A 19934-nucleotide genomic window follows, 5' to 3' on the forward strand; every position below is an offset into this window, starting at 1 on the left:
ATCTGCAATTTTTACACGCTTACATATACACACGCAGTTACTGTCCCTCCATTTAGAAAGGCAGATGCGTCACGGTGTAATTATTTTACGTGTAGTTGTTTTTTCCTGTGTAATAATATTTGACATTGCTATCAAAACATTTTTCAAAAAATGCCGCTGTGGGATACTGTTTTGTACTGTTTGGAACAAATCGTGGCAGAACGGCCTGATGTTATTTGTATCCCGCTGTAACTTTACTATATAAAGAGCTAACATCTCCAAAATGTCAGGAGTAGTTAGTCATTACGACAAGTGTTTGTGAAATAAAAATCAAGAATGTGGGATACTGTTTGCCCCTGATTTGGAGAGCCCAGCGCTGCTCCTGACGCAGGGAAAACCAATTCTGCAGGGGAGACCTACCTTGGCACTTGTGCAGGTGAAGCCAAAGGGAAGACATGCTTCACCATATTTTCTAGTCTTAGGCTTAGAATGAAGTTGGTTTGGAAACATATTCAGCTATGCTTCATCTCCTGCTTTGCGTTTGTGTGGGAGTCCCGTCAAAAACCTGTCCATTATGCTAGCTGTGTCCAAGCATTCTTTCTTTTATTTCCACCCTTTTCATACCGCGAGCCCCACGCTTTGGGAAGCTCTGTTTTAGACAATGAAAGGGAGCCTGCATGTGAGGTCCCTCTGCCTCCAAGTCCTCAGCCTTCTGATGCCTGATTTCAATCAATGCTCCCTGGACACGCAACTCTGTGAAAGTGACTGAAAATGCTAGTGTGGACGTGTAGCGTTTTCAGACGACAACGCTGTTTTCAAATCTTCAAGATTAACAATGAGGTGGAGTTGTTGCTGCGAATAACAGAAAAGTACAAAGTTGCAAAGCGAGTGAGATTTAAAGAATTTGAAGAAAAGCTATCTGGAGCATGTACAAACTGATATTAATCTTTAATAGGGCTGTCACAATTGCGAGCAAACAAAGCAACTGCTGTTTAATGCCCTCTGCTATCTTAGTTTAATTGGCCACATGACTGCATCATATGACTAACATGCGTCATTGTTTTAGAAAGTCTCCGTTTTCGCTGTCCACACTGCGACGTGAAAGCACCGTTTGGAAATGTATGCGTATTTCAGAGCATTTTCAAAACGCTGCATTTTCCATCAGCGAAAACACCATCTCAGTGTGGACGGGAGGCCCAAACAGAGAGAAAACAATGCATTTTCAAACAAAAACACATTGGTGTGAACGTAGCCTCTGTGAGATGTTTCAGTCATCTCCAGGGTAGGCTCAGGGCATGACAGAGTGATTATTTCTTTTACCTGGCCTGGGAACACTTTGGTGTTGTATGGTTGTATGATTTTCAAATATTGATGATAAAATAAGAAATAGCCATGAAACATGCATAATATTTACTTTTTAAGTTGACTAACATTGGAATCTGTGATGTGACTTAAAGTTTCCTGATAGCAGATAACATAGCAGAGTTAGGTTGTTCCTGCCCAACAACCTAACTGTGCTTATTGTGGTGTTACTCTGAAGTTTCTCGTGATACATGATTACTTTTGATACTTTTTTTCAGAGGGAAAACTCCAGATATGATGAAAGAGAAATATATTTAGATGTCTGCTTTTGGCCAAGTGGCTCAACTGATAGATGAGTCATTAAATAAAACAAGAAATGTTTAAACAAATTGAGGAAGCTGGTCAACAGGAAGCTGCGGACACAGTTTCCACAACCTGTGTGAGTACAGACAGCTTTCTGTAATAAAATTACTCAGTCACGTGGTCTGGCATTCTTTTTGTTAGTACCTCTTATAATATTTGCATCAGTCATATTTGCTGTTGTGTCTGTTTGGTTTGAAATGATAACTAAATGTCACATTGATGTCACTCCTTACCTAACCATATTGATGAGTAACATCAATATGGATGTCAGGGGCCGACAGAACATCACACTGTAACAAGATGATCAGTGTTATTTACTTCACTGTAGCTGTGACTTCAGTGTTACTGTTGTGTGCTGAACAGAAAACCTTTCTGTATGATGTAAGGCTGCATCTTGCTTTAGATTTGTGTTTATAAATTTTTAAAAAATGAATTGTACTATATATTTGTAAAGTTAAAATACTGATAAATATAACAGGCAAATAGGATAAAACCTGAAGGCCTGGATGAAAATGTGAAATTGAAAATGTAATCATTAGTTTAATTTATTTATTTGCACCCTGATGAGACTGAGCTGACTTTCTTATTCACAGGAAGGTTTGTCTGTTCCAAAAGGTTGATTCTATTTATCTGGACAGAACAGAATTAACCTTTTTGGATTTACAGTATTTATCTAGATGACTGAGCATGCATCCAGACAACTTTGTGTATTTTTATAGTATTGAGAGTGCAAGTCTGAAAACCGAGAGCGAAAACCAGGAGTTATATAAAAATGCAAAGAAAACATTTTTGTGAGTAAAGTACAAAAATCCAGATCAAAACAGGCAGGAGAAAAAAACTGTGGAAAGCTGAGACACAGTCTCTGGGGGAAACGAGCTGCTCTATGTGCAAAAATGTTAATGAGAGAATGAAGAACAGGTTAGTGTGTGAGTGGAGGCTCCGGTCAGGTGAATCTAGAGGCAGGCGGGTGGGACTGGCAGCATCTGAAGTGAGAGCAGAGTGCACGAGGGGAACATAAAAAGCTGACTGACTGACTGAATACAGAAAGGCAGAAAACCAAAAGCACCGCAGGTCTGTTTGCTTTGACATTAAAACATCTAAACACAGAAGTGTTTCACTCACTGTGTTTCTGCTGGAATCACACATTGTCTCTCTCTGTAGCTGTGTGATCATTTGGTAAGAAAACATTTTTTATATCTTACTAAATTTTTATATCACACACTTTTAATCTGATTTCAAATACATGTAAATTTTGTATTGCTCTATAAAACAATGCAAGTTCCTGATTTGATCAAACCTTTAAGTGATGTTATATTTTTTTTCCAGGTGATGAGTTTTGTGACAGTCCAGTCTGTGAACATCATGACAGGCATCATGTTACTGAGTCTCCTCTTTATTCCAAGTGAGCCGTCTCATTTCAGTCATTTACAGTCTGACAGATCAGTGCAGATAGAGAAACTTTACAAAGTCACACAGTTTATACTAAAGCTGTTGAGAAAAAAGAAACACATCTGCTAAACTTAGTTTATCATAATTATGTTTTAGCTCATGTGTATTTGTGTATTTATCTTTTTTTCCAGGTACTTTGGCTGCTTGTCCACAAGATTCAAACCTGTTCATCACTGCACCAACAGAGGTGGAAGCTCTGAGTGGATCTTGTTTACAAATCCCATGTAACTTTAGTGAAACCGGAACAGAAAAGTTTGACAGCACAAGACCTGTTTCTGGAGTGTGGATTAAAAATCACTCCAATGTTAATACATTTCCAAACAATGAGATCTTCAACAGCAGTGGGACAGTTAACAAGTATCCAATGAATATTACAGGAAACCTGAAGGAGAAAAACTGCACCACTCTGTTTTCCAACTTAACCACAACTTATTCAAACACATACTACTTCAGAATTATGAACTGGCCGTTCAGAGCAACAGCTGCTTGTGATCCTCTTAAAATAACAATTAAAGGTGAGAAAGTTTTCTTTTCGTTGTCCAGGTTTTCTGAAAACTAAAATGAGTAATCAGATGCAGCTTTGGGTTAATCAACAGAAAGAACTAAAAGGTCAATTATTACAGAATTCAGTCTGATTATTCTGTATTTATTATTATCCCAGAATGTCTGTACTACCCTAATGATATCACAGAGAGAATCAAATACTACATCTTGTTTGATGTTTGACCGTTTAAAAAACAGCAAACAACATTACTGATCCATTTTTTCTTTTCTAACAGAGTAAAAAATTATGATTTTTTTCTACTGTATTTCCTGTGTTATCAGTGTGCAAACTGTGTCTGTGATGTGAAACCACAGATTCTCCTTGGAGGCCCAATATTACAATCCCAGGTGATCTGAAGGAGAAGGAGTCTGTCACTATAACCTGCTCAGCTCTCACTCCCTGTCCACACTCCCCTCCTCAACTCACCTGGAATCTCCAACAAGACTCTCACAAAAAAATAGAGGAAAACACAGATGGAAGCTTTACAACTAAAATCCAGCAGAACATCACTCTGTCAGACACACATGATGGAAAGAAGATCAGCTGCTCTGCCAGATATCCTGTGAACCAAGGAAAAAACACCAAGACAGCAGAGACAGAAGAGACTCTCAGTGTTTCATGTAAGACAATCAGAGCTTGTTGTTGAACTGAATCCCATCGGACAACATGATTTATGTTTTTCTCTCCAGATGCTCCTAAAGACACCTCAGCATCCATCAGTCCATCAGGTTTGGTGTCAGCAGGCAGCTGGGTGAACCTGACCTGCTCCAGCAGAGCCAAACCTCCAGTCAGCAGCTTCACCTGGTTCAAGAAGAGCAGAGATGGAGCTGTGAAAGTATCTGAAGGAGAGATTTACAGCTTCAATGTAACAGATGGAGGAGTTTATTACTGTGTGGCCACTAATGATCTGGGTAATCAGACATCAGCAGAGATTCGTGCTGGTAAAGACAAACCACATCACCAACGTTTTACACACACAACACACATTAAATCATATCTTTGATTACTGTTTAATATCATTCTTTTTTTCTTTTTTTTCTATCAGGACAACAGAATAATGGTTCTTTACCACTGGGTCCACTTCTTGGAGGCATCCTTGGGTTCATCTTACTGATCTGTTTGGTTATCTTGGCTTGGTAAATATCACACATCAAAGCAAGAAACATGATCTGCTTTCCCATCAAGCTCAACTTTACTCACATATATATATACATATACATACTCACATATATATATACATACATATACTCACATATATATATACATACATATATATATATAGGGCAGCACGGTGGCACGGTGGTTAGCACTGTTGCCGCAAAGCAAGAAGGTCCTGAGTTCAATTCCACCATCAGGCCGGGGTCTTTCTGTGTGGAAATATATATATATATATATATTTAACCTAAAGTTATCTAATATTTAAATGTCACTCATGTCTTCCAGGTGCTTAAAGTCAAAACATGAAACTCAACAACAGACTCAGGTAAGAAAAAAAAAAAAAAAAAAACTAATTGTAGATTACCTGACTGTTCAGGTGATTATTTACAGTAGTACCTGCATCCGTGCAGTCTGCTTACCAGATTTATATGTCACAGAACTTTTTATTTGATTCGTTTTACAGACTGAAGAGCTGGTTGTCGAAGAGTCCACAGGTAAAACAGAAGAAGAGGAAGAAAACATCCATTATGGAGAGATCAACTTCTCCACACTGGGATATGAAGTGCCCTCTGGCTCAATGCAGGACAGAGGACAGCAGCAGGATACGGTGTACGCACAGGTGAAAGTCAACAAGCCAGAAAACAGCTTAACACAGAGTGCTCATGGCCAAGAGGAACTTTATGCTAAAGTGAAGAAAAAATGAGAAGTATCAGTTAACAACCTCTGAACAAAGAAAGAAACGTGGAGCCACGAGTTCACTGAAATAGAACCAATTACTTTGTGCAGTCTGTTTTATGTCCATGCTTCTGTACCATGTTCAGGCAGCCGTTTGCAGAGGATTTCCTGTGTTCACATTAAATCCATGAGCAGAAGCTGCACCAGTCAAGGAACTAGTTGACTGGGCCACACGAGTATTTCTGAAAAGGAGAAACTCAAAACCTCCTCATATTGTATGTGTTTGTTGTAGGACTTCATAATACAGCCCGTACCTTATTACCTAACCCGTTTTATTGCCTCCCGACATTTACTGAATTTCACGTGTAATTTTTTACCAACTAAAAGTACTTCCCGGTAGATACAGTAGAGCAAGGGAAGTAACAGGAGGTTATAAGGGAAGAAAAATATTATTTAGTAAAAATAACCTTTAGGGTATCTTACAGGAATGGACAATGTTCCTCTTATTACATTGTAATGACACAGTATTATCAGAGGTGTAGTCTGCATCAGATGTGTTTACAGATGGAGACGGCTTCTAAAGCGAGGAGCTTTGAAGTGCTAAAAGTACGTACCTCAGACCTGACAAGGCTGGAGCCTAAAGGGCCCGACTCTAAATAAAATATATGAAAAACAGCAAATATAAAGACTTGTTACTAGTAACATGGTGTTTTCATAGCTGAATCCTAGTTCTGATACTACTTTCTACGTTTGAATATTTTGCCTGTTATTTTTAGCTCTTCAGTGTGTAACTGAACTGTCAGTTGTAAAGAGTTCTTTGCTATTTAGCATTCAGTTCAGTCCTGTTGAAAAGATGACATTACCTTTTGTGGTAAGTACTTTTATCACGTCTGAAGTGTATGCATCCAGCGTTATTCATGCTGTTCACAGTTCAGTGACCAAACTTTCTACTTCTCATGTGGTTTTGTCACTTACGTTATCACACTAATGTATCTGTGTTGACATTGTGAGTGTGAAATACTCTGCATGTAATATTTGTCAACATTTTTTTAAGTGTTAGACTTGTGTACTGTGGGGGAAAAATACACCAGCCATTGTGTCTGCCTTGAAAGAGGTTTATTCATTGCACTGTAATAAAATCCTCGGCGTACAACTTCTACAAATACCTTATAATCTCAGTGACTTGAATTGGTCCAACGTTTCACGTACTGCAAGTAAACGTCGCTTGAAATCAAATCATGCGAGTGGCGAGATGAATAATGCATAGTGATCTTTGGCCTCAGTGAAAACCCGCTAAACTTTTCACTTTTGAACAGCTAATGCATTTTTAAGGGTTTTTTTTTTTTCATTTTAACATTAAAATGACATTTCATGAGAGCTGGATAATGTATGTGCATTTAGTGTATTTAACACCATCCCCGCCAATGATAAAATAACCCAGCAGTCAGTGTTTCAAATCATGTATAAAACAAAATCCTTTCTTCTGATGTGTACATGTGTATACATATACATATATATGTTAAGTGTTAAAAAGTGGTGATAAAAATAATCCTTTAAAATGTTATTTTAATGAATTAAAAATGTTCTGACTGCATCTTCTTTCTAAAAAAAAATAAAAAATAAATCTTTGGGCTTCAGCCTGTAAACATTTGCAGCCTGAACTCATTATTGTTAAAACTCTTAAAAGGCACCATTGGTTGCACTCCAGTACGATGTTCCACCTACCAACCCAGCAGCAGCCTCAAGTGTTATGGCAACAGTGTAAAATGATGTCCAAAAACAGAAGGTGTTGTACTGATAATCTCACATCTCAATTCTCTTTGCAAAGGGACAGGCAGGAGTCACTGACTGCGTTTTCATACACAGGGAAAGTTTGATATTCACATTATTGCTGGTTTTATGACTGAATCCTCAACATAAGATTCATTCTACCCATTTTTTGTTTATTTATTCATTTATAAATTTTTGTGTATGTAAACTCGGGTCACTAGTTCTGATTACACCTTCATGATGTGAATTCTGCTTCCTGAGTACCTCCCTCCCTGCTTCTTTGTTTACTTGCTGTCAGGAGGCTTTTTAATTGTGTACTCTATCCTCCAGTGCCTTGAGCTCAGCCTCCACCTGCGCTGGCAGGTCAGCGCCAACCTGCTGAGTAAAGTAGGCTTTCAATTCCTGGGTCTCCTTCTGCCAGAAAGGCTTGGGCACGTCAAACAGTGCGCCCATATCTACCTTGCTGCCCAGACCTTTAGTGTCGATGGCGCCATCTTGTGGCACCCAGCCGATGATGCTCTTTTTGGCTGCCTCGTCCTCTCTCTCTCTGCCGCAGCGTTTGAAGATCCACTCTAGCACGCGGGCGTTCTCACCGAAGCCAGGCCACAGGAAGGCGCCGGTTGCCGGGTCCTTTCTGAACCAGTTGACGTGGAAGATCTTGGGCAGCTGAGTGGGGGCCTTACGGCTCTGCATGCTCAGCCAGTGAGCGAGGTAGTCTCCAAAGTTGTAGCCGAAGAACGGCCGCATGGCGAAGGGGTCGTGCATGATCACCTTACCTGGAGGGAAAATGGAAAAGCAACTTCCTGATTATTTCATTATGTGAAAAACAGCAAAAGTAAAGAGACCGCTCCGAAGAGTTTCACAGAACTGCATCTCAGAAACATGTGAGGATCCGTACCTTTATGCTCAGCAGCTGCTGTGGCCTCAGACCTCATTGCAGCTCCAATAAATACTCCGTGCTGCCAGTTCAAAGACTCGTAGACCAATGGGACTCCTGACAACATCGACATCATGTGATCAGATTCAGTGCAAGCCTACTTTCTGCTACAAGTTATACTGCGCTCCAATTTTTATTTATTTTTTTAAACTTCATGCTGTTGTAATACACTCAAAAGAGAAAATACATCGTACTTCATGAACCATAAACTGCAATCAATGCTTGACTATTTCAAGCACTGCGAGTCCTATCTTGTGTCTCTATTAAAACAGTGACTCCCAACCTTTTAAGTCAATGTACCCACACAGGCCAGACCCATGTACCCGCTTTAATTTACCAATAAGTGTAAACCAGTAAAATACAGAGCCACCATATTCTCTTAATTTACATATGGCATCCTGAGTCAGTATGTACCCCGACTGATCCAACAAAGCAGACAGGAGTGTAATATATAATACATCTATAATTTCTCAAAAAAAACATTTCATTTCACTAAAGCTGAAAATGTTATTGATGAATGGTAAATGGCCTGTATTTGTATATGCTGTATATTGTATATGTTGTATATTTGTTCATGTTGCCCATGAACATCAAGACTGCACAGTTTCATTTTAAATGTGTTGTGGGTGTTTTTGTGTGGATGAACAGCCAAAATGTGATAATATGAATCCACCGGGGTACAAAGTGTGTTTAAACTTGGCACCAACCTTCTGGCCTCCTCCCACCAAAGATGATGGCATCAATGGGGACACCCTCCTCACTCTCCCACTGGGGGTCAATGATGGGACACTGAGCCGCTGGTGCACAGAAACGGGAGTTGGGGTGGGCGCAGAGTGTTGAGCTTCCTGTGTACAAAGAAGACAAACTGTTTGTTTGTTTGTTTGTTTGTTTGTTAACAGCTCGTGTTTTTAATGTCATGGTTAATGGTTAACTGCGTCTACTCTTGACTCTCGCAGTACTCTTGACCTACCAAAGTCAAGAGTACTGCAACCCCTGGAAAAAAACTGAAAATCTCATGGGGACACCCAATTATAAATCTTCACTCTCAAACAAAGAGAGCCATGCATTTCCTTGAAAACTGCATTAAAAACCTAAACAGAACACGTGTTGTTGCACAGTCATATGCAAAGTAGTATAACACCAATATGCGATCCACCTGCAACTGAGTAATGGTAAAAAATGGTAAATGGCCTGTATTTGTATAGCGCTTTTCTAGTCCCTAAGGACCCACAAACTAGCCGTCTCCTATTACCAGTTTGAATTCACATTTTTTTTATAAATGTGTCACTCTACAGATTTGTGAGTAATTTCAAACTGAATTTCTGAGAGGCTGATGTTGTCCAAGATAAGGACAATGCTGGATAAAACCTCCCACCCACTCCATGGCTTGCTGGCTAATCACAGAAGCACATTCAGTGACAGACCGAGATTACTCAAATGCACCACTGAATGACACGGGAAATCTCCCCGTACAACTCCAATACTTACACCCTTTTGCACGTGCTCTACGGTAAAATAACACATTACGACGTTTCACAGATTAGAGTTAAATATCAATCATAAATTTAACCTCTGTAATATTCTTGATATTTATAATTGAGCAGTTTGTATACATATATACATTGTGCTATTTCTTAAATTTGTAAACATTGTAGTAAATTGTATTATTTAATTAGTTTAGTCTGTTGCTGTTACTTTCTTGGAGTAACTGTAACCCACATAATTATCTTATTAAAGTATTTTGAATCTGAATGTCAGTTAATACTGCGGCCCACCTGCAGTACCTTTGCAGACCACCAGGGGGCCGGGAATCACTACTTCAACCCAGTTCTAAATTTGGGACTTTGCTTTGGTTTACCAGCAGATGGTGCTGTATACACTTTGACTGTTAAGTACACTGATACACAACAACTGATGTCACCTCGTTTCCAGGTTTTGCCATGCCAATCTGTGAGCGCCATGTCAGCAGGAGGGGGGTCGAGTCCTTCCCACCACACCCCCCCATCGCTGGTTTCACCAACATTGGTGAACACAGTATTTTTAACAATAGTAGCCATGGCGTAGGGGTTGGTCTTGTTGGAGGTGCCCGGGGCCACGCCAAAGAACCCGTTCTCTGGGTTGATGGCCCTCAGTTTACCTACAGAAAGATTAGAGGGCTTTTTGTAACTACAGATTATTTTTGGATTACTAAAATGAAGTGAGTGCCTCACTCACCTTGGCTGTCAAACTTCATCCAGGCAATGTCGTCGCCTACACACTCAACCTTCCAGCCTGGTAGAGCTGGTTTCATCATGGCTAGGTTGGTTTTACCACAAGCGCTGGGGAAGGCAGCTGCGATGTATCGCTTCACACCCTGAGGACTGGTGATTCCTAGGATCTGAAGAGAGAAGAAAGAGGGAAATATTAATATTAGCAAGAATATAACTCCACGTTTTTAATAAATGTGGAAGGTGTAGGCTTGTAGTGTTAATGTTTTTAATTAAAATAAACCCTCTTTAATTCAGACTCAGGTCATAATCATTACATAGCATTCTAACCAGCATGTGCTCAGCCAGCCAGCCTTCATCTTTGGCAATGCGGGAGGCGATGCGCAGGGCAAAGCACTTTTTCCCAAGGAGAGAGTTCCCTCCATAGCCACTGCCGAAGGAGAGGATCTGCCTGGTGTCGGGCAGGTGGGATATCAGCACCTTTTCTGGGTTGCAGGGCCACGAGTTCACCAGAGGAGCTGGTAGTAAAAAGGAGGGAACAAATAAAAGGCAGGAAAATGTATAAAATTTTGCAAAAACAGATACAAATTACAAATAAAACTCGATTCAGGCTCTTGGAATCTGCACCTTTGAGAGGTAAAGGTCGCCCCACGGAGTGCTGACAGCGGACAAACTCCACTCCCTCAGCCAGTTTATTGAGAACAGGAGTGCCCATACGCGTCATGATACCCATACTGGCCACAACATACGGGGAGTCCGTCACCTTGAAGAAAAAATAACCTGATAATTACGCTGACCTATAACTTAGGAAGCCCAGTGATTAAAAAAAATAAAAATAAAAAGTACACACAAAATAAATTACAGCAATTCACTGGAAGAAAGCAGCACAGCAGGCTCACGTGTTTACTGCAGGTTTTTGCTGAGTATGAACTAGTGAGAGAACAATAGCTTTTACCTGGACACCATATTTGGTCAGAGCTGAGCCTACGGGACCCATGCTGAAGGGGATCACATACATAGTCCGGCCTACAGTGAGGACACAGATTAAAAACAACACATTGATGCAGTTATTTTAGCTGATGTAGAAAACAAGGTTCAAATCTAAAAGCTGAAGGTCACGTAGATCAAGCAACGGCACCGATATAGTTAAAGGTTGTAAACATATTTTCCTTGAGATCTTTGTGATAATAATTGTGAGCTATGCAGACTGCATGTCTAATATGATCAATAAGGTACACTTTTCTATACCACAAAGAAAAGTTGTTACACTGGCCAAGAATCCAAGCACACACTAGCTGAAAGAGTACAACATGTTGTTAGTGACCTGCAGGTGTTTAAAGTAGCCCCTCCCCTTATAAATACTTATGGGTCAGCTGCAGGTTAGCACACAGAGTGAGCAAGCAATCACACACCACTATAAAGACTAAAAAGCCCTAAAAAATAAATAAATATATATGGATCACAGATGTTCACCTATTACCTCACAGAATAATGACTGTTTCTCGAAGCTCACCTAAACCTTGAGGTTAAGGTGTGTACCTAAAAGCAGGATTTATAACACTGCAACAAACGTGGAAGCTAATCCTGTTCTAACAGGCAACAAACTCAACAGTGACAAGAAAAAAAAAATCTGAAGCAGGCCTCACAGTATTTTTTTTTCTTTTCTCTTTTTTAAACACCTCAGCTTATTTAAAGTTCCTGATGTTAAGTTGCTTTTAAAATCCTTCCTGTTTTTTAAAAGCATTTTTCAAACTATTCTTAAAACATTTTATTAGCATTAAAATGAAAATATCCCTTTTTAAATAGAATCCTTTAACGAGGTGAACGTGACAGTCAATTAAAACAGAGGAAAGGTGAAAATGCTCGGTCTCCTGGCAACAATGAACAAACATTTGACTTCCGTCCAATTACGTACCGGCCATGCTGCCAGGGAAACGCTCCTCTCTGGCTTTCTGCCAGTCAGACTCACTCATCCAGCTACCCAGCTGGCTTTTCACCCCTGCAGCAGGGATGGGGATCGTGTCTCTCTGCTTCTTGGTCACTATCACAGTCTTGCTCTCCACTCGGGCCACATCTTTTGGGTCTGTACGTGCCAACCAACTGCCAAATAAAACGTTTATTATTGAAAGCTCTCACAGCATGTTTCCAAATAACTACTTTAGGTGATTGCTTTGTTTTGTATGCTGTTCCATTATCTTTACCAGTTCTCATATTTGAGAAGCTTCTTGACCATGCCATCCCTCTCCAGACCTGCCAGGATGTTGGCCGTCTCTTCCGGCGTCCCAGTCACCACGTGTACATTGGTAGGCTTACACTCCTCCACAGCCCCCTTCACAAAGTCGGCCACTGCGGGTGGCAGCGACGGGATTGAGGCCAGAGATCGAACCCCGACGCTCGCCCCGAAACCACCCTTCCTGAAAGAGAAGGACAATTTAAAATCACTCTACTGGCGACTAGAAGAAAAATCCAACAAAACAGACTAAACACAACTCCAACCTGAAGAGATCAGAACTTCTTTAACAATAGTATTTGTTGGACTGAAATCCAATGTTTTTTCTTTTGCCATACAACGCATAAAATAAATAACTGACCAAGCTTAGAGCAGTGAATTTGCCAGGGGACAGCTGAGAGACATATCTATAAAGCAATCAAACGTCTTCCTTCTTTCATTCTTTAGAGTAAATTCCTGCAAAAACCTGCCACAAGAGACTAATACAAGGTGAGTCTCCTCATGTAATCTAGCTATTCATCCATTTTCTTCCGCTTATCCAATTCATGATCCAGGGGATGGGGGCAAACTACAGTGGTCCCTCGCTATATCGTGGTTAACCTTTCACAGCCTCCCTGTTTTGCGCGGGTTTTTTGTGTGTGCAATTTTGCATGCTTTTTTTTTTTTTGTAACAGTGCATTGTGTTCTGCGTCCTGATTGGCTGTAGACCATTGTCAATTAATCTCCATGTCCGTGTCTCCTGTACAGTACAGAATACGTTCAGCTTGTCAAATTTACATAAATCTTCTATGGCTAGTAGTGTGACTCCGAAGTGCTGTACTGTATGTTTGTATGTTTTCTCCCAAACACAACAATGTCGACAAAACATTTTGCACCGTCAAAGGCGCCTGCAGTAGCACCCAAAAGGCAGAGGAAGACGCTAACCATCCCACAAAAAGTTGGACTTCTGGACATGCTAAAGGAAGGTAGAAGTTAGCGTACCGGATTATGAGGCGCATTAAGCGAAACAAAACAGTCAGACATTTCAAACTTTACTCAACTCATTCTTCTTCCTTTCTCTACTTAATTTCCCTTAAGGATCAATAAAGTATTCTGATTCTGATTCCGAACTATTGATTCATTAATGCTGAATTCTCTCACAGCTGCTCTATTCCCATGTTCTGGACCAGAAAACAATGTTTGATCTTTGGTTTCATTCTATAATACTGGATAGGGCTGGGCCATATTATACCGTTTACGGTAATACCGGTACAATGTCAGGCAGCGATAAGAAAATGAAATATCACGATAGAATATGGGTAAAACGCGCATGCGCAGTGCCTTTGTTTTCATACGCACATGGCCGAAAAAGCATGGCGGCAACGGAGAATGAGAAGGGAGAAAGTGGATCGTTGAGTGAAATGGATGAACCAGAATTAGTTTGTAAAAATGGTGCCACTGCAGTGATGTGGAACTAGTTTGGTGTTTATCCGTCAGTTTCCACACAGAAACAATGGGTAGGATGGTTTGTCAGGTAGGATGGATTCCCAGAACACCGTATTTGTTGGACTAAGGTGCTCATAAATCTGGGAGTAATCTGGGTCCTAAACTCTGTCCGTTTCATGTCCCAAAGTCAAACGAACACTGCAGCATCACTGAGAGAAAAACTGTCTAGATTCTTTCATCTTTAATAAAACGATCCGCATTGCTGCTTTACCAGATGTAACTATGAAGTTTAACATCCAGGCATCCATGAAAACAGAATTTATTACACTTAACGGAGTTAGAAGCAAGCAGGAAGTTAGCGGAAGTTAGCTCGCTAGTTTCGCTAGTTACCTAAGCATGACATAGCATGTTCTAACTGAGATTTCTGAAAAAATTCAAACGTACTGCTCTGCTATCACTTCCAACATAAATGAAGACAGGAAACGAAATAGCAGTGACGTTTGTAGGGTCACTGAAGTTGGGCTAGCTGGTATATAATGATGTGCTACGTGATCGCTAGTGACACAGCTATGTTAGCATAACATAAACAGTAAAGCTGGAGGAATCAACGCTAACACTTTTCCACTTGATAAAAGTTAACGTGAAGGTTCCTGATGGTTAGAGACAAATACAATGCTGTATAGGGACCAAACTTCAGTCAGGAGAACAACTGAGATAATCCATCCACAATAGAAGTCAGTCAGTAATATACTGCAAGAACACAGGAATAGAGCAGCTGTGATAGAATACAGCATTAACGAATCAATGGTACAGAAGTGGAGGAAGCAAGAAGAATGAGTTGAATAAAGTTTGATTTATCTGACTGCTTTGTTTCGCTTAACGTGCCTTATAATCCCGTGCACCTTATGGTCCGAAAAATACATATTTGACTTTTTTATTTGACACACCGCAGTATAATGTTGCAAAGCACCTCTTTTTAACTTCAGTGGATATTAAACATGGTTATGCTCAGGATATGTCAGCCCATTTCAACTGGAAATTCCTTTTGGTTAAACTTTCAGCAAGGAATTTGCATTTGCACTGTTAAATTTTTATATAGTTTTAATGCACATAAAAACAGCTGCTTGCTTAAGTGAAAATAAATGGATGGGGTTTTTTGGCACTAGCAAAGTTGTGGAGTTGTATTTTGTTTCGTATCAATTATATAGTCAGTTATATCGTTATCGCAAATTTTCAAATATATATCGTGATAAAGATTTCTGGCCATATAGCCCTGCTCTAATACTGGACTTTTTTTTCTACAAAGGTTTGAACTTTGAGAGTGTTTAAACAAAAGAGAAACGTGTGAAAATGTTCATGACTGTCTGAGAAAAGTGTACGAAGTGTGTAGTGACGGGTTTTACAGCCTTAAAACATCTATAATAATTGTAAAAAATAAAGTTGGCTACTTCGCGGATTTCACCTATCGCGGGTTATTTTTGGAAAGTAACTCCCGCCATAAATGAGGGACCGCTGTATTCCAGATGTTACAGGTAGATAGATGACGTGTCCAGGGTGTACACCATTTATCACAGGGCTAACACAAAGAGACAAACAACCGTTCACGTTCACATTCACACCAATGGCCAATGTAGAATGAACAGTTAACCCAAACTCGTGTCTATGAACTGAGATGTGGGGAGAACATGCAAAAGCCTGGATTTTTTGCCAGGGCCTTCTTGCTGTGACGCAATTGTGCCACAATACCACAGTGCCCTCCCAGTCTAAATGTACCAAATGTACAATGCACTGCATGTACCAATGCAGTGCATTGTAAATGTACAGACAGGTGTCCTTGTTGTTTGATGTTTGACAGTAATACTGAAGTGTGTGGTGCTCTTTGTCTGTTGGCAGCATTTTTAAATCTTTGTTGTTGTTTCTGGTCTTCAGTCACTCCATACGGCAACTTGTTTTTTTGTTTTTATTTTTATGTATAACCTTTAGTATCTTCATGTATGACATTTTTCCAAGATGTAACCTTTAAAGGACACAGGATGGTTTCAAATATGACACTTGAAAAAAAGCAAGTTAAAAAGTGTCAAAGTTTAATCCACCTTATTGTACTTAGAGTGCCACAGACAAGCTAAAACACCTTTTAAAGCCTCAAAGTATCACTTTGCGGCAGCAGTGATAATGAGGTGTCTTTGTTGTTGTTATTAGAGAAACCTAAAAGCCTCAAGCTGACCTTTCCACATATGCTGAGAGGTCTGTGGGTGGGTGCAGGGCCCTCTGTTTGTTAGCAGCTTGATATTCACAAACATAAGCCACTGAGAGTCATCATGTATGCAGTTACAACACAAGCCTATGGGTGTCTGCATGCGTGTCCCTTGCCTGTCTCTGACAATAGAACACACAATGCATGTGCTTTGTGTCTGTGGACACTATGGCTGAACCCCATGACCTCTTTAGAAAAAAGTGAAATTCGTGTTCTTTATGGTCACATGAGAGGCCCGTTTTTTTAAAAGGAGCAGCTAATAACTGCCAAAACAAATCACACACATTCACTTTGTTTCAAAGATCAATACATGAAGTCAGCTGCAGGCACGTGGCTCCAATTGGCAGCAGTCGGTGGTTCATTATACATACATCCTGTACACACACACACGCACGCACACATGTGCTCGCTTTCACTGATGCATGCACACATACACATTAGTCTGGTCTGAATGTACAAAGGGTGTGAGCAGCAGGCACAACAAGAAGTTCAAGATGAGCAAGGCATCATATGACCCAGCAGTGTGAAGGCACAGAGTTGAGGAGTAAGAACTACTGTCACACTCAAGGCCAACTTTAAAGCAGCTTTCAGACCCAGTGCGTTAGGTCTGTAGCTGACTTTTCAACTGAATTTACATTTTCTTACCAGTAAACTGTACCCACAGTTTGGAGCAGCTGCAGCTCATTTGGTGTATTTGAGAAAGACACTAAACCCGTTTCTTGACGAGATAATCATCTACAAACAACACTGTGTCTGCAGCTTTTGACTGATTGGCTGTCGTTCTATTGGGCAACAAGGCTGTGGCTCTACAGCAACGGTAACAGACAACTATTATTTGACCTTTGACCCAAAAATGACGACACTTTGTTTAGGCTTATCTGTGACTTCCGATAAACCGGTCCCTTTGGTCAGCTCTGCAGACTTTTAGACCCTTTACCCCCTCCACAGTAAATCAATTACCTATGCTCCCAAACATCATCATTGTCACACTGCTGATGATAATTAACAAGGGTGGTGCTGAATATTATCTCCAGTGTGACTGAGATTAGGATGAGCTGGATTGAATTTGAAGTGAATTAAACACGAGCAAATGTTTTAACTGTTCATTTTCTTGCTAAGGAACTCATGGGAGCTGGGAGAAGAGATTAGCAGCTTTGCTTTTCTTTGTCTGCAACAGAGAAACTGTGATATTTTTACATTTTTTTTAGAAATCCTGTAAAGACTTTGATGACTCATCCAACATCCCTGCAGTCAACCATCTGATTATGCCACGTCTTTGCCTCCTGCTTGGTATATTGTTGCATAGATTTATCCAGACATAAGCCATCAAGGGAACAACTATTCAGCAGGACCTGGTCTAATGTTTAAGGATTAATATTTTTCCGACCAAACACTTTCAAAGAACTCATCACTAAGCTCTGTTATTGATTATCCTAGATAAACAACTTGTTCCCCTAACACACCTCCAAGTGAGTAAGCCAATCCTCACACACCACAGGCCGACACGCCTACAGTCCACCTTCAAAGCCCTGACAGATCCTGGTCAAAGGCCTCTTTAAGGAGGAGTCTAATTGTCAAGCAAAGACAAGCCAGCACATCACTTCAAGGAGCATGCACACATGCTGCATGCATTAGTACTCCTCCTACTGTGGTGAATACACAGTAAAATACTCTGGGACATTCAGTGATGCCTCCGGGCATGAGCAATCTCTCAAGTGGAAATACAAACAAAATCCACAGGTCACAGAGTCACTAATTCACCCACTCTCTAACATGCATCCATGATAGCAAAATAAATGCGCAAACACACACACAATGTGATCGAGTGCTCACTTTCAGTCTTGTGTGATGTTGGCTTATCACAAATCCTGGAGGGGTAAAAGCAGCAAAGGTTAGATGGCAAATTATCCTGATGTGTTCCTTCAGTCATAAAGACATGAAATTATATTTGTGTCATGAGTGCCAGCAAATAACTTCATTATCCAGTATCAACTATCAGGTCAAACGAGATTTTTCAGCAGGTAACAGAACAGCTGTCAAACAGGAAGAGTCACAGTAAGGTGAAACTGTTTCCAGGAACTCCTTAAAATAGTTTGGGAATATGTAAATCTGTTACAATAAATGAAGACTGCTACAGTGTCTCAACTCTTACTTCAAAATGGTCTCTTTTTTAGTTTTCATACAAAAAATGGTCTTAACAAATTCAGTTTTCATGCTTAGTGTCATTTTCTTTTCAAAATAAAAGCATCGAAAATACAGTGAAGGGGTGACTGTTGCCCGCGCGTTTATCGTAACTTAAACAGCAAGCAAAACACTTTTAAAACAAAAGAAGTTAGAATAAAGCAGACACACATTTAAATCGCAGAAACACTAGAAAGCCGCGATAACTCACTTTCGTATGACTCCCAGTAAAAGGCACGACATCTTTGGTTTAAAAGTTAAACTAGCTTATATTAAAAAAAAAATCACAGTGTAAAAAGGCACATAAAAGCTAGCTGAGAGGGAGACACGAGGAGCAGCAGTCGCTAGAGTCGGTCAGAGCTCATATCTGTACGTGCACTGAGGGGACCTTGCACTTTGCTCAACGTGTACATTTACACGGAGACACCTCCACACCGGCAAACTGGATGTCCCCGCGAGTCCTCCGCCCGTCTGCCGCTTTGTACACTCAACTGTGACCGGCCGACTCACATCTGGGGGAGGCGCTTCCTCTGGAACAATTAAATATCCTATAGGTTACTTCTGTCGTGCCCATTTATGTTCGGCTGCTGTTTTGTCCCCCCTCCTGGATGATGCAAGTTTTCACAGTGCTTGAGTACAAACAGGCACGGAGTACCAGCGTGGAGGGGAGTAACCGGAAGTTCGAGCGAGGGCGCGGAAATACATTCTCACCGATTCTCACTTCGTTTAGATGGGAGCGCAAGACTTATGGAAAGGATGTAAACCTCGGGTGGCAAACATACGGACCGCGAGCCAGAATCAAGACTCCAATCCGGCCAATTGGAGGAGTTTGGAAAATTTGATGCAGAACATACATTTTTGAATTTTAACTGTATTTTCACAAGTTTAACAGTTTTCCCCACTGATAAATACCTCCACCATGTCCATTCATACTACAAAAGTAATTACTAATAGATTTATTACATATTTATTTCACAAAGAGTGATGTTGGCATATTTCATTCATTTAATAAAGCAGTATTTGTTTATCACGTAGATAAACTGAGATGTACTATTGAAATTGTGCTTCTTCTTGTTATATTAACGTAATTGATTTGGTTTGTATCCAAATTTCTGTACACTGACAGAACATAAGATCAGCATGAGCTGTATGTGACCCACCATGTAAAATGAGTTTCACATTCCTGGTGTAAACCTGTGGAAGTAGCCTACACAAAACTGAGAATGAAAACTGAAAACAACATAAAGAAAAACAACTGCAGAACGCCCTAAAGGTAAACTGCTGATGCTGGAAATAGGTTTCAAATGACAGCTCATTTCTCACGAGGCCAGGCACCTTTAGTTTTCCTACATATATAAGGCTTTCCACGGGCCCACTCGATCGATTATAAATGGAGAATGGGTGGAATCTTCTCCACCTCTTGGGTGTCTGGGCACCCATATCTCCGCTGATCTCACTTG

At 40.4% G+C, this 19934-nt stretch overlaps 2 protein-coding genes across 3 annotated transcripts; one reads left to right on the forward strand and one right to left on the reverse strand.

The window, feature by feature from the left end:
* Nucleotides 1-2788: 2788 nt before the first annotated feature.
* LOC106456379 (sialic acid-binding Ig-like lectin 7) lies at nucleotides 2789-5498 on the forward strand. The gene is made up of 8 exons (XM_013913776.1): nucleotides 2789-2820; nucleotides 2971-3046; nucleotides 3225-3608; nucleotides 3952-4257; nucleotides 4327-4578; nucleotides 4683-4773; nucleotides 5081-5120; nucleotides 5259-5498. Exons 2-8 carry the CDS (start codon nucleotides 2974-2976, stop codon nucleotides 5496-5498), a joined length of 1386 nt encoding a protein of 461 aa, XP_013769230.1. The 5' UTR covers nucleotides 2789-2820; nucleotides 2971-2973.
* Nucleotides 5499-6571: 1073 nt separating this feature from the next.
* On the reverse strand, nucleotides 6572-19126 carry pck2 (phosphoenolpyruvate carboxykinase 2 (mitochondrial)). 2 transcript variants are annotated; one of them, XM_005744841.1, is made up of 11 exons: nucleotides 18985-19126; nucleotides 12586-12798; nucleotides 12300-12484; nucleotides 11340-11410; nucleotides 11012-11147; nucleotides 10715-10902; nucleotides 10392-10554; nucleotides 10099-10314; nucleotides 8885-9022; nucleotides 8139-8234; nucleotides 6572-8016 (listed from the first exon to the last, which is right to left on the reverse strand). In XM_005744841.1, coding segments are annotated over exons 1-11 (1878 nt in total). In that variant the 5' UTR covers nucleotides 18987-19126; the 3' UTR covers nucleotides 6572-7546. The 2 variants fall into 2 exon arrangements, with proteins under 2 accessions (XP_005744898.1, XP_005744897.1); XM_005744840.2 differs by having other exon boundaries at nucleotides 18686-19126.
* Nucleotides 19127-19934: the final 808 nt, after the last annotated feature.

Source organism: Pundamilia nyererei, unplaced genomic scaffold (assembly GCF_000239375.1).
Source record: "Pundamilia nyererei isolate P.nyererei 1_Seehausen unplaced genomic scaffold, PunNye1.0 scaffold00150, whole genome shotgun sequence".
NCBI classification, from domain to species: Eukaryota; Metazoa; Chordata; class Actinopteri; order Cichliformes; family Cichlidae; genus Pundamilia; species Pundamilia nyererei.

Bases quoted from the DNA above. Each gene is read 5' to 3' on its own strand.
- LOC106456379 (XM_013913776.1), top strand. From the start codon at position 2,974: ATGAGTTTTGTGACAGTCCAGTCTGTGAACATCATGACAGGCATCATG. The intron at 4,258-4,326 runs GTAAGACAATCA...TTTTCTCTCCAG, and splicing joins AGAGACTCTCAGTGTTTCAT to ATGCTCCTAAAGACACCTCA. The intron at 4,579-4,682 runs GTAAAGACAAAC...TTTTTCTATCAG, and splicing joins ATCAGCAGAGATTCGTGCTG to GACAACAGAATAATGGTTCT.
- pck2 (XM_005744840.2), bottom strand. From the start codon at position 18,717: ATGTCGTGCCTTTTACTGGGAGTCATACGAAA. The intron at 12,485-12,585 runs GTAAAGATAATG...TTTATTTGGCAG, and splicing joins CTTCTCAAATATGAGAACTG to TTGGTTGGCACGTACAGACC. The intron at 10,903-11,011 runs GTGCAGATTCCA...TTTTACTACCAG, and splicing joins GCGACCTTTACCTCTCAAAG to CTCCTCTGGTGAACTCGTGG.